This window comes from Osmerus mordax, chromosome 21, assembly GCF_038355195.1.
Source record: "Osmerus mordax isolate fOsmMor3 chromosome 21, fOsmMor3.pri, whole genome shotgun sequence".
In the NCBI taxonomy this organism is placed as follows: domain Eukaryota; kingdom Metazoa; phylum Chordata; class Actinopteri; order Osmeriformes; family Osmeridae; genus Osmerus; species Osmerus mordax.
The window spans coordinates 2,521,666-2,536,209 of NC_090070.1; the positions used below are offsets into that span (position 1 = coordinate 2,521,666).

General features: G+C 46.3%; 1 protein-coding gene across 2 annotated transcripts in view; it reads right to left on the bottom strand.

The window, feature by feature from the left end:
* abcc10 (ATP-binding cassette, sub-family C (CFTR/MRP), member 10) overlaps positions 1-2,083 on the bottom strand; it is a 72,223-nt gene extending 70,140 nt beyond the window's left edge. For both annotated transcript variants that reach the window (XM_067259229.1, XM_067259228.1), the window contains exons 1-3: positions 2,029-2,083; positions 1,531-1,718; positions 103-1,441 (exon numbers count right to left, since the gene is read on the bottom strand). In XM_067259229.1, the coding sequence (XP_067115330.1) occupies positions 103-1,441; positions 1,531-1,718 (1,527 nt within the window). In that variant the 5' untranslated portion in view covers positions 2,029-2,083. The remainder of the gene's footprint in view (positions 1-102; positions 1,442-1,530; positions 1,719-2,028) is intronic.
* Positions 2,084-14,544: the final 12,461 nt, after the last annotated feature.

Here is a 14,544-nt window from a genome sequence, read left to right on the forward strand (position 1 = left end):
TAAAAATATAATGCACTTCCTGGCAAAAAAGGGTTACACAGAAATGACAAGAAACTGCTTTGGTTAAGGTTTCAAGAATAAAATGAGCGGCAGTATTCTTACCTTAACCCGACTATCCTTGTGCCTCAGCATTTGCTTGTTATTCTCCAAGATAAGTGAGGCCAAAAGTTTATTGAGTGGCACCAGCAATAAAGCCACACCCAGACCACCCAAGAAGGCCACTCCCACCTGCAGGTACAGCAAGTAGAGGGCAATAGAGAACTGGAAAGGCAAGCTCCATACCTCATGAAAACTATTAAAAAAGTTGACTACACGGTCTGTATCAGTACTCATGAAGTTGATCACCTCCCCTAAGGAGAACTGTGCCAGATTGCTCCTACTGACCCGTAAGGCTTTGCCATAAATGGTGGACACGATGGCAGCACGAGCCAATAATACCACCTTGGAGACTTCAAAGACAAAGATATTACGAATGACAGCAGAGAATAAGGTGCTGGCGAAGAGACCAACCGTGCACCAGGCACCCCAGCTGACAGGTGCTCCCTCCTTCTCCATGAAGCCAACCAGGTTGCTGAGAAGTAAGGGTCCTGCAAAGCCCAGCATGTTGCCAACCAGCTTCAGCACACCTAGCATATAATACTGCAAGCCAAACACCTTGTGAAGTACCCTCAATAGCCCCACCTCTTCTACCACTATCTCTAATGGTTGTTCCTGGTGAGGGGAGGATCTGTGTTGACTATGGCATTCTTGTGTGGCTCGCCTCTGCTGGCACTCCTCCCAGCAGTGGTGAAAATATTGGCGCACCACATTGGTGCGAAGTTTTAAAGGAAGGAGATAAACGTCACATGACCGGTCCAGCTCCCCACGCTGTCCTCGCTGAAGGAGAGGGTTCATCCATAGGTAGAGGAGTCGAGACACACAGCTACTACCATCCTCTGCCACCATATCACCTGTATCTGGGTAGGAACTTCCTGGTATCAGCAGAGAGTCATGCACAGAATTGATATGCAGGGTATATCCAGAATCACCAATACATGGGAATGCAAAAGCCATTATGTATAACAGGAGAGGAATCGTTCGGGCTGCTGCCAGGGCAAAACGTGTCACCTTCAGGGGTTCCCCTAGGTCAAGATAGGTGTCATCCTGGGCATAAACCACCAAGGTGACAACAAAGTTAGGAAGAGGGAGTAAGACTATAAGAAGTAACATAGATGGACCCCTGGTTCTTCTATAGACAGACCTTTGGAGGATTAGCATGGTCCCAAAGTGGACCAGCCAGGCCAGGATAGCACAGCCATCTGCCAAGAAATCCAGATATATGTCCCCCTGATGGAGAAGGGCCACCACCACCATATCTGCAACAAAGACCAGGGCTACCAACAGAGCTGAAGCCACTCTGATGCTCCAACAACATGGGAAAGAAGAATGATGGGGCCCACAACTGTGGATGAAGAATATGAGGTATTTAGACAGGGTGAATATATGATATCATATTCAGTCATTCATAACAATAGGACCTAACTACAGTACCTTGGAACACTTAGGTAACAGGCGCTGAAGATGGCCACCACAGCATGTGCCAGGGCTCCCAGGCACAGTTGGTTGAAACAGGAGCTGACAGTTCCATTCTGCCACAAAGGAAATCTGTCGTGGTCACCTATATGGCATAGCCCCGATATGAACTCAGCTGGTGCAAAGTCAGACACGCCTTTTCCCATCTGTATAGCAGTTGGAAAGTAATTGCAGCAAGTATTACACAGTTGTCACATTGTTTTCACATGTGATGACAACGTACACCTGCTGGATCGAAAGTAGAAAATGATCAGGTGAATATGTGTTGTGCAGCTCACAAGTTTCTAGACTCATTCGCGTAGGCTAAGCATTGCTTCCCTCAACTTTCCACCTTAATAGTAGTGTTGCTATAGTAAGTGTTAAATCGTCCGAGAACATAATATTTATAAGTAAAAGTAAGTACAAAATATCCTTAAAGTATTTTACACGTAATATATCTAATGAACAAATGTTTACCTGACTGTTTGTGAGGTCAAGTAAAGCTAACTAGCCCAATTTTAGCTGAAGATACGTCGAGGTTTGATGACGTTATTACGTTTTTCAAAATAAAGGTTTGACAAATCTATCTGGTTCCCAAACTAGTGGTGCGTTTTTTTTACGTATTTAACTGAGGTAAACTTCTACGACGGCGTATTAGGTAGGGATGGGAAAGCGATGCCTTGTGAAGCTTTGGTGGTTCCTTCCGGATTGTGCCGAAGCAAAGAGCCTAATCAGAGCCATAGAAAAAGAGAGTTGCGACACGATTTGATCTCGCCGACACGTGATCACGTGGTTCATGTGGCTCGCTGTAGTTTAAAAAAAACCCACTGCTGTCAACCGGTTTGAATGGTTTTCAATGAAGCTGGCCAACGGAAGTCGCTTTCTCAGGCAAATGATGAATGAAACAGGCTCGGTTAAAGGAATCCGATATTCTGGCTATCTTCAGCAGACTCGTATCTACAAAAGGCAGTCCTCCCTGACGTGTTTGGTGTAGAATGGAGTGAAATACAACATTGTGAACACTCACTGCCAGTGAAACACAGGAAAAAAGCTAGAGCTTTTTTGTCACGTGGTTCCGGTAGCTCCCTGTAGTTAAACAAAACCCCTACTGCTGTCAACCTGTTTGAATGGTTTTCGGCGGGACAGACAGCAGCACCATCTCGATTCACGGACATTTTCGGTATATTAACACATAATGTCAATTGGTTACTTGTGTGTTGTATCATGTATGTCTGATACTTTATTAACATGTATGTATACATGACCTTATACATAACGCAATATTGTGAAGCAGAGCTACAAATGGCTATGCTAGCTACCATACTGTACAAACTGTACTGTACCATACTGTACATACCAAACAGTAGCCTAATGAGGACTATATTGTTCCACTTAACGTTTAACCTTAGACGGTTTAAGTAAATGGGTCTTGTTTAACGTTTTTTTATTCATCAGCCCACTTACAAGCCTACAACATTAACAACACTTATATTTGTAGTACTTGATGCAAGTTGAATTTGCAACTGCTCAATTTAAGACAAGAAAGGAGTTTGGTAAATAGAACAGAATAAACAAGGCAACCAACTGCATTCAATAAAACATTTTATTGTACAATATGTCCTGTGTTCTTCCACTCCTTTTGTTTGTAGTGATCCGGTGATCTTCTGGCTATGATACATGTACAGCTAGCTAGAGTAAAAGTGTTGCTTACGTAGACCTACAGTCTAGCTCCAACTGCATTTAGAATCTAACAAGCTTACGATAGACTTTAAATAAAGCTGGCTATATAAAATACTACTAATAACAATTGATATGTGGTGGTCGAAATATGAAAAAATGCAGGATTTTCGTGAATTTACCAGCTAACTTGCTTCGGACCACTTAATTTGAAATTCATTGTTGCTAGCTCTACTAACTAGGCTAATAAGAGCTATATATAGAAGACTTACTTTGTATGCCAACGAACACCAATAATTAGAACTAATTTGACAGACTATAAGCCAACTGACTTCTGGTTATGATACACGTGCTCTCTAGCTAGCTTCAGTAAAAGTGTTATGTTAGATACTAGCTAGACCTACAGTCAAGCTCTAACTGCGTTTCGAATCAAACAAGCTATAATCTTACGATAAACTTTATCTAAAGCTCTAGCTATATGAAATACTACTAATAACAATTGATATGTGGTGGTAAAAATATGAAAAAAATGAAGGATTTTCATCAATTTACCAGCTAACTTGCTTCGGAGACACTGAAAATGAATGGGGTTGAACGATGGAAAATGCAATGTTTGGAACTACAGGTCGCATGTGACACGCTTTACGTCCGCATTCCTCGATAACAATGGGAGTCTATGGAAGTGTCGCAACTCTCTTTTTCTATGGCTCTGAGCCGAATTATTGGCGCATTGAAATTGGAGAGCACAGTGACATCTAGTGGTCAGCTAAAATCATAGCAGCCGTTTAAACTAACTGAATGAGATGTACCAGTAGTTTCTGACGGTACTTCGCCTGTTAATTATTCAATGTCTTCATTTTTACGGTACGTGGTGGTCTAATAATCGTGTTCATTCATTAAAACCATACATGTGTATTTGAGAACTGTGTAATTTTCATACAATAAATATGTTTTACTGTGATGTTCAACTAGTCTACACCACACTTTGTAATGTTCAGCAAACAGTATAAGGGCGGTAGAATGCTTAAGTGTATGGAAGTATTAAATGACCGCTGATACAGAGTAGTAGCCTACACGACCAGTCTGCTTATATAGCTGTCTCTTTCCTTACATTTGTGATATGTATTGTGAATCAGGGGAATACTTGTGGGGACAGTGGGATGTGCTTGTGCAATATGAAAAGGCAGTGTACCATAACGGGGTTCGGGGGAATGTGTTTGTGCAACAGTCTGATTTGAGAACATTTATAAGTTCTTATTCAGGAACAGGATTTGTTCGACTGTACTGGGCTTCAGGCGGCTTCTCCTCTGGCTCACAATTTCTCCAGCCTTGGAGAAGATCCTCTCACAAGGCACTGAGGATGCTGGTGTGCACAGAAACTGCATGGCCACTTTAAATAACTGAGGGTAAAGGGCCTTGCGTGTGACCCAGTAGTCCAAGTCCAAGAAATGTACTTGTATTAATTCTACAGAGAAAAAGCATTGTCATTTAATTCAACCAATTATAATTCAGCAGCAAACAATAACATTGGAAATACTATATCCTTGAACCTCCACAGTGGCACTGGCAGTTGGGTTGGTCACCTGCTGTGATCCTACTTCGCAGTCCAACAGGGCCCAAAGGTTGTCCTCAGCTTCTTGAGCCGAGGTACCCGGTGTCACTGCTGACTCCTGTGGAGCAGAACCTTCTGAGACATCGGCCTCAAAGAAGTGGGCACATTCCCTGGTCAGTCTCACAGTGGCACCCTGTGCACAAGTGGCACTGCAGAACCCCGCTGCTTTGAATCTGGGATCCAGTAGTGTTGCCACAGACAGTGTCGATATCTTCTCCAGGAGAGCAAACTTGTCCAGCAAATTGTGTTTCAAATTCGTAGCAAGTTTGGCACCAACGTTGCGCCTTATCTGGGCACACTGTCCCACTACAGTGTGCTTCAGCATTTTGATTAGTGGGATCACTTTGGATCCAGACACCCTTCTCTCTTCTGACAACTCCACAGTGGCTTGATGGAATGGTTTTAAAACGGCAAGGCACTGTCAGATTGTCTCATAGTCCTCAGCAGTGATGGGACTCAAGTCTGTGCTCAAAGTGGTGAGAGCTGCACCAAGTGGTTCTCTGATATTGTAGAGTCTGTCCAGCATGGCAAAAACACTGTTCCACCTGGTGTCCACCTCCCGGATTATTTTCAGTTCTTTTCTTCCCATATTGACCTGCATTTCCGACAGCTTCTCCTTGGCTTTGGTGCTGGATTTAAAATGACCCACAATTCGGCGTGCCCGAGTGCGGATCTCTTCCAGTTCTGGGGTTTGAGAAAGGGATTTTTTCACAACAAGATTTAGGACATGGGGAAAACAAGTCACATGCTGCACACTGAGCAGGTTTGCACAGGCAACCATGTTGGCTGCACAATCTGTGACCAGTCTTCTCACCTTTCCTCTGATTCCCCACTGTTTTACCTCAGCAAGGTGAGCTGCTGTGTGGCTTTGGGGAAACTTTCCTACCCCTAAAAGAACTGTGGAAAGCTTTGCCTGGTCTGTTATATAGTGACATGTCACAGCCAGGTAAGCGTCCATGTTCATGGAGGTCCACATGTCAGCCGTCCGGCTAACGGCAGAGGCCTTCCTCACCTCAGCCATGGCCTCCTCTTTAGTGACCTTGTAGTTGGCCTCCACCATTTTCTTTAAGGCCTTTCTCCCAGGGATGTTGTAGGTGGGGTCCAAAAGGTGGACAAAGGCCTTGAACCCGTCGTCCTCTACCAGTGTAAAAGGCTGGGCATCCTTTACGATCATGTGGACCAATGCATCATCCAGCATTAGTTTTCTGGACACTGTAACAAAGATCATATTTATGATCATAATTTTCATGTTTATCAATAAAATTGAACAGATAATAATTAGATTACATTAATTATACAATTACAATACTGATTTAATAATAGTCTAATTACCGTTGGAAGGAACTCCAGCGCAGCCTGGATTGGTCAGCGGTGTAGTTACATTCTCATGTTTGGCTCGAAAGTGCCTCAACATGGAAGAGGTGTTATTGCTGTATGCCAACTCTTGAGGGCACAGCAAACACCGAACCTTAAAATAATGAGAGTTGTTAAAGCATGACATTATATTGATTCGTTATGATTGGTATATGCAGTCACAGCCTATTTACCTTATTGGGGGATAACATATACAAATGTTCCCATACTCTTGATCGCTTTCTTCGTCCGGTAGCATCCATATCGTCTTCTACTTTCTGCTCTTCTGCTAATATAACCTACTTCTCTTCTGCTGATGAACTATACTATTCTGCTAATGTGGAGTCAGGGGGCTGAGCGGTGAGGGAATCGGGCTAGTAATCCGAAGGTTGCCAGTTCGATTCCCGGTCATGCCAACTGACGTTGTGTCCTTGGGCAAGGCACTTCACCCTGCTTGCCTCGGGGGAATGTCCCTGTACTTAATGTAAGACGCTCTGGGCTAAATGACTAAATGTAAAATGTAATGTAAATGTCGGTGAGGATGCGCAAGCGCACATATGTAAATCGCCTGATCACTGTAGTCTTTCAGGACTACATATTCACTACCGCTCAACACATTTATTAATTTAAAATGTTTGATTTACCTCACGCGGGCCGGATTGAGACAGCCTGTGGCCGGTTATGGCCCGCGGGACATACAATGCCCAGGTCTGCTAAACTGACTCTCTGGTGCTCAGGTCGTAATTTCAATCACACAGCACGGAGCTACAGGAATATCTGGACCACAGCCAATCAGAGGCAAAGACCCGCCCCATCTCTGTCTCTGATTGGTTTAGACCACGATATGATCCAACCATGAGTGTCAGTTCCGTTTTAGGATAACAAACGCTTCGTTTGTGGAGAGACAGCGGATGCGAGGAAGTTAGGTGCACCGGTGCGACCTAGGAAAGAATTTAGTCGCACCCGTACACATTTTGGTGTGTTTTTTGGAGCCCTGACACAGACATACGTACACTATGTTACGAATAGACTGTGAGGTGCTATATCACACGCAGAACTTCATCATCGCTCATCATTTTACGTCATCATCCAGACTCGGATTTTACGAAGGTCACTAATCGATATTAACATGTGTGGTCATTATTGAGATAGTTGTCTGGAGTTATACAGAGTTAAATCAGAATTTTTCAAAAGAAATCTGGATTCAAGATACCTGCCAGCCCACCCTTCCAGAGCTGGCAAGAACCGGGCCTGTATATACAGCCTATATATTTGGCGTATATATGGCACGCAAAATAGATGTGTAAACCCATGTCATAGATACGCAGAAGTATGGGAGACTGGGTTGGGACACAGAAAGACGTCCACTATGTTACGAATGGACTGTGAGGTCAGAGATCCTCGTCATATCAGACAGAGCCATAACCTTCAAAACGACAGCATTGACAGCGACAAATTGTAACAATTTCATGTCAGGCAAAAAGATAGTCCAGACTAAAAACATTCAGAAGATATCACTCTCCTGTCCATCATTGGTGAGAACTTGGACTGGGTCCCCGGCCACACTTATGTGCTGATCACTGCCTTTGTTTCTTCCTAAATGTTTCATCTTCCGTAAATGTAAATACATGTTCTATCAATTATAAACACTGTTTAAAGTTCACAGCTGTACTTCATTGTTTACATACTTTTAATGAACATGATTGTCTAATTACTGAAATACTGTCATCACAAAACCAAACCACGCACATAAAAAAAAGCTAATTTTATCTTTATTAATCACTTTTGGAAAATTGGCTGGTGTCATCCCATTGTTCGCCGCTGTAAAACATATAAAAACATTTGAATAACTGTGAATTACTGCAGGGGGTTAATGCCCCCTAATTAGATATGCCGGCATACTGTACAGATAAAATACAGTATACAGATAAACACACACAGCTATTTAGACAGTTTACTTACTTTACAGGAATTACTTACCAACCATAACAAGGTTGCCACCGCACGAGGAGTTCTTCCCTGTCCTAAGCATTTAACATAAACAAATCACATGGAAGAAAGGTTTTGATCTGGTAAATGATGAACATCCATTTATGTTTTAAGTATTTAAGAAACCCCAAAAGAGTCAGGTGGCTGAGCGGTGAGGGAGTCGGGCTAGTAATCTGAAGGTTGCCAGTTCGATTCCCAGCCGTGCAAAATGACGTTGTGTCCTTGGGCAAGGCACTTCACCCTACTTGCTTCAGGGGGAATGTCCCTGTACTTACTGTAAGTCGCTCTGGATGAGAGCGTCTGCTAAATGTAAATGTAAAACATTTTACCTCATTTTACCTCTTGCCTACTACTTCTTGGAAGAGAAACACCTTATTCTTTGCATGTACACGGCAAACTGCAAAAAAAGGTTAACAAAATAAAAAAAGATTTATCTTTGGTGGTGTTCTATTTTGTATTATGACACAATAGGGTGAATAATGTACATTTTGGTGATGATTATAGAGTAACGTGTTTTTAATTACTCCCTATCCCTAAACATGGCCTCTTGTCTAACACTAACTCTGAAATCTAAACAATGTCAGTCTGTCCACTGTGGGAGGTGGTGTCTTATTATGCTCCAATAAGAGTACAAATATACTTCAAATAATGCCTTCTGGTATCTCTGGGAGACATACATCAGTATAACCAAGAACATGTATGCTTATTGAAAAGCAACCTTTCTTTTTGGGGGGGATGGTTGAACCACTTTTTATAGGCCGGCTTCTCTTCCTTCCATGGATTGCATTTTTAGAATGAGCCGGAACAGTGGGCCCCTAAAGAGGAAGTATAAAGCCAAATGCATCCATTACAACAACAGTACTTCCTGTATTACAATGGTGTGTCTAGTGGAATTAGTCCACCTAATCAGCAGCAAGCTTCACAATTAGCTGTTGTGTCATAAGACAGATTTGACAAATCTTAAACAACTAAACTATGCAGTGACTAGCATGTATACATGTTTCATGCAATGAATGTGGTTACTGTACAAACTGTAGATATTATATTATACTGAAGTGAGTGAGACCAATATATTTGAAATATGTGTATCTATGGGTAAATTCCTTGCCTGTGCAAACTTTCATGGCGATTAAAACCCCTTCTGATTCTTATTCTATCTTGTACAGTTTCATATATCTTTTTCCGTATTTCTCTGGAGAGCAGCATCTCTTACACATACAGGAGTGGGGGGGGGCAGATGTCCCCAGCTTCTGTTGGAGTGGGCAGGAGTGGGGGGGCAGATGTCCTCAGCTTCTGCAGGAGTGGGGGGGCTGATGTCCTCAGCTTCTGCAGGAGTGGGGGGGCTGATGTCCTCAGCTTCTGCAGGAGTGGGGGGGCAGATGTCCCCAGCTTCTGCAAGATCATTGTTTCTGTAGAAAACTGAAGAAAAATACATATAAATGCAAATGAGTATATTATAATTATGAGTTATGTACATTGTTGTTTTAAGTGTCCACTTCCTAAGAACAAAATCCTAGTACGTTTACACTGATCAGCCATAACATTATGACCACTGAAAAGGGGGAAGTGAAAAACACAGATTATCTCATTATCATGACACCTGTCAATGGGTGGGATATAGCCTATTAGGCATGAAAGTGAAAGTGTTATGTTGTCAAAAAGTTTTATGTCTTCAAATTATACAGATCTCAATACAATCGAGCATCTGTGGGATGTTCTGGACAAACAAGTCCGTAGAGTATCATTTATGTTTCCTTCCGAAGATTGTACACTGCGGAATTCTTCTAAATAAAGTTCATAAAAATAAAGACATTGTCTATATTACACTGATTACACTGTGTATCGTAACTCATGGAATGACCCTTGTCCAATCCAATTACTAGATTGGAACTAAGTGTAAATAACTGTTGTATTAACTATTCCTCAAAAACAAAAGACTAAGCATGAGTCAAGTTCATTTTATACAATATTTATTCACAGTTATTTACATTTTAATTTAGTGGCTGAACTCCCTCAGAGCTATTTGGATAGCTGGCAACCTCCATTTCTACATTGTCAATCTGAAAAAACCCACACAAATAGTGTAAAAACGCTGCAGGGGCTTACATCCCTGCTTCATAATGTTAGAGCCTGTACACCGATGTATCTATAGGAATGCTAGAAATGAGCGAAGCAGGTTCAGGCAAGGTACTCGGGCAGCGCGTGTCATACCACCCATCGCCGTGCCCTCAGGCCATAGGTGTAGTTCGATAGGCGGCGCTATAAAGCCGCTCCATGCACGCACACGCATTGTCGAACCTGCCGTCTGCGTTGCTGCCATTGCTTTGCGGTCCGCGGTTTGATCGTCTGTCTGGTCGTTGTCTTTGCGTTGTCTCCCTTTCGTCATGTCCTCCTCGGATCTGGACGATGCGGGTGGTTCTGGGGATCTGGTGGATTGTCTCAATCAGCCCCCTGAGGAGTCTCCTTCGGAGGATCTCTGCGCGGATGGCGAGGACTCGGGGATCCGAGTCAGGCGTAGTTCGCGTTTGGCAGGGAAAACGGCTACCATGAAGAACTGGCCGGTGTACAAGATCCTGGACGCCCTGTACGCCAAGGGAATAACACCACCCCTTGGATGCAGCCACGAGGATCTGTTCGTGTTCTTCCTGGAACATGGCTCGGCTTCTCCATCCGCACCCCTGGGTGCTCCCTCGGGAAAAGCGTCGGAGAAAGGGAAGCGGGGCTCCGCTTCCCGTCCTACTGCCGTGCTGCCTGCGAAGAGGGCTCGCTTCCGGGAGCCAAGCCCGTCCACAAGCGCCCCCCGTGATCCTGTGCTGGCCGCCCTCTCGGACATTCAGCTTTCCCTCGGCGACATGAGTTCCCGCATCGCCGTCCTGGAAGCAGGGGTGTCAAGGGATCCCGTTCCGACCTTCTCCGGGTTCGTGGGTGCTCCTGCGGCCTCCGACCGAGACGTGGTGCCACGGAGGAGCCTGGCCTCGGCTGTACCGGCTGCGGCCTCCGGTGTACCGTTCTTGTCCCCCGCGGCTGGCGTGTCCATACAACTGAGGAGCCAAATCCTTGCAGGTATGGATATCAACTTAGTCCAGATATTGCTTGGTGCGACTGACCTTCTGGACCGGCGTGTGGTCGACTGCGGGGAAGTGTCAGTGTTCCTTAAGGGCAGCGACCCCAGAATGTCCAAGAACTTCACTTTGGCCGAATTTTGCGTGGCATTCGGGGTGTACCGTGACACGTTATGCGAGGCGTACCCCGAGCGTCGCGTCGAACTGGATGACTACCTGGCTCTTATTTGTGATCTGGCCCTGCGCTACGGTGGTAGTTTGTTCTACGAGTACCACAAATGTCTGTCCGCTAAGGCGGCCTTGCACCTCCAGAAATGGAATCAGCGGCTGGACTGGTCAGTGAGGGACCTAGATTTGGTGAGCCGTGTGTTTACCGGGCACATTGCTCCGTGTGCGGATCTCTGGCTCACACTGTAACATTGTGTCCCAGAACCGCATATGCGCCCGTTCCTACACCTGAGGCGACCCTGCAGGCCGTGTCTAGAGGTGGTCAGAGGAAGGTACCTGCATGCTTGCAGTTTCTGCGGGGACGCTCATCCCCGAGCTGTGTGCCCTCGTCGGGCCCGCCCGGCTCTGAAGGGCAAGTGAATAAATTGGTGTCAACCCCTATTAACATTGAGAGACTCAGAATTGCTCTGGACAAGCATCCAGATCGCTCATGGGTTTCGTGCTGGTCTATCTGAGCTGCCAACTGTCAAATATGAATGTAACAACCTGCAGAGCGCACTTCGTGAGCCGGGGGTCGTGGACACACTCCTTCAAAAAGAGACAACTAAAGGGTTCATGATCGGGCCTTTCGATGAATCCCCTTTCTCCTCGTTCAGGGTTAGCCCCATAGGCGTAGCCACGCGCAAATATTCAGGCAAGAAACGCCTGATAGTGGACCTGTCGGCTCCGCACGGCTGCGCGGTGGCGAGTATCAACAGCCTTATACCGCGTGGGCCTTTTTCTCTTTATTATGCCAGTGTGGATAATGCAATTCATATGATTAAAATCGCAGGCGCGGGTGCTTGGCTGGGCAAAGCGGACGTGACCGATGCGTTTAAGGTCATGCCACTGCACCCCTCTCAATGGCATTTGTTCGGTGTGCGCTGGCGCGGGAAGCTGTATTTTTCTGTTTGGTTAACCTTCGGCTGCCGCAGCAGCCCGCGCATCTTCGACACGCTGTCGGAAGCGCTTTGCTGGATCCTGTTAAATGTGCTAAAATTGCCTTTTGTCCTGCACCTTCTGGATGATTTTTTAGTGGTGGATTTTCCTTGTTCGCCTCCGGCCCGTTGCATTTCCGTGTTGCGAGAGACTTTCGACTCACTGGGCGTCCCGTTATCTGACGAAAAAAACGTAGGGCCGCTGACTTCGCTCGAGTTCCTTGGCATTCAGCTGGACAGCGTACAAATGAAGGCCTCGTTGCCCGCGGAGAAACTCGAGCGCATCCGCTCCGTAATGGGGGCCGCCTGCAGTGCAGCGTCCATGAGTAAACGCGAATTGCTGTCTCTGCTAGGGCATCTAACCTTCGCAATGCGCATCATCCCTCAAGGGCGCGCTTTCGTTTCTAGGCTCCTCGACCTATGCAAAACAGTAGAAAACCTGCAGGACACCCTGGCGCTCGACGTCAGGTGCAGGTCGGATTTATCCTTTTGGGCTCTCCTTTGCGCCGAATGGAATGGCATTTCGTTTTTCTATAACGATGAAGTAGAAACGTCCGCCGCCCTGGAGTTCTACACCGACGCCGCCCCGTCCGTCGGGTTCGGGGGTTACCACGGTCGTGAGTGGTTCTGTGCTGCATGGCCCGAGGAGATCCTGTCTCTTCCGCCGGAGCACCATTCAAGCGCGCTTCACGAAATATACCCAATCGTTATATCCTGTCTTTTGTGGGGGCATTTATGGTGCAGGAAAAAGATCCCCGTGTTCTGCGACAACGAAGCAGCGGTCTGCATTATTAATAAGGGGAGGTCTTCGGTGCCATTCATTAACCGACTGGTCAGACGCCTCACCTGGACAAGCGTCCTGGGCAATTTTGTATTGCGCGCAGCCTACGTCCCTGGGCTTGCCAACCAAAGCGCTGATTCCCTATCTCGATTCAAATTGCAGGACTTCCACGTGCTACGCCCTCACTCGTCACCGACCGGCCTGGCATGCCCCATGTTCCACCAAGCCGTACTAGACTAGGGTCGGTTGGGTCTGCTGAGGTGCTACAACAGCATGTTTTGTCTGCGTGTCGCTACATGAGGTTGGGTGTGTGCTCCTCCACATCAAAATCATACGATTCTGCCTGGCTTCAATTTTCCACATACTGCAGTGCTTTCTCTGTGAGCCCTTTGCCTGTGAATCTGTCCGTGCTGTGCGCCTTCATGGTGCACTGCTTCGAATCCCGTAAGCTGCAACCATCGTCCATCAAGGCATTGGTGGCAGGTGTCCAGTTCCACCTTCGGTGCGTGGATCCTTCTGCAGGCAGCCTTCTGGGGAGCCCGGCTGTCCGCCTCCTCATGAACGGTCTACGCAAGCAGAGGCCCGAAAGGAAAGAAAAACGTCTCCCCATCACACTCCCCATACTGCACAAACTGGTGTCTGCTCTAAGACGGGGATACTTCGGGGTGTATGTCGACGCTCTGCTCGAAACGGTGTTTCTCACGGCATTCTACAGGTTTCTGCGGCGGGCGAATACACCACTAGATGCGCTGCCTTCGATCCTTCTCGAGATCTCACCATGTCCGATTTAATAATGGGAAGTGGGGTGTTCACCATAGTCCTGAAACACAGCAAAACGGATACAACATGTAAGGGCACTCCCATTGTGATTGGTCAAACTAACTGTGCCTTCTGTCCATTTTCCTCTATGTGCCGGTACCTGTCATGCCGCCCTCGGGCAACACCCGATGAGCCCCTATTCGCCAGCGACGCGGTTGGGAAGGCCATGACCAGATCGTGGTTCACCCAGCGGCTCCGGAACCTGTGCGAGCACTGTGGCTTGTCTCCGGAGCTGCACACAGCGCATTCCTTCTGAATCGGGGCGGCCACCTCGGCCTCTGCGAAGGTGCCCATGTCAACGCTGAAACTGATGGGCCGTTGGTCGTCATCGGCGTACGAGCGCTACGTGCGCCCCAACACATCGGACGTTGTGGATGCTCAGAAGCTGATGAGCGCATGAACGGACACCCATGTGTAGACTGCGTGAGCCATGTCTGTACAGCAGTTTTGCAAGAAATAAAACAAGTAACAATCAGTCATTGGTCAGTGGTCCAACGTAGACGCTCAAGCTGAGCGGGTCTGAGAACTAAGCGACCAACGCGGTCTGCACGTATC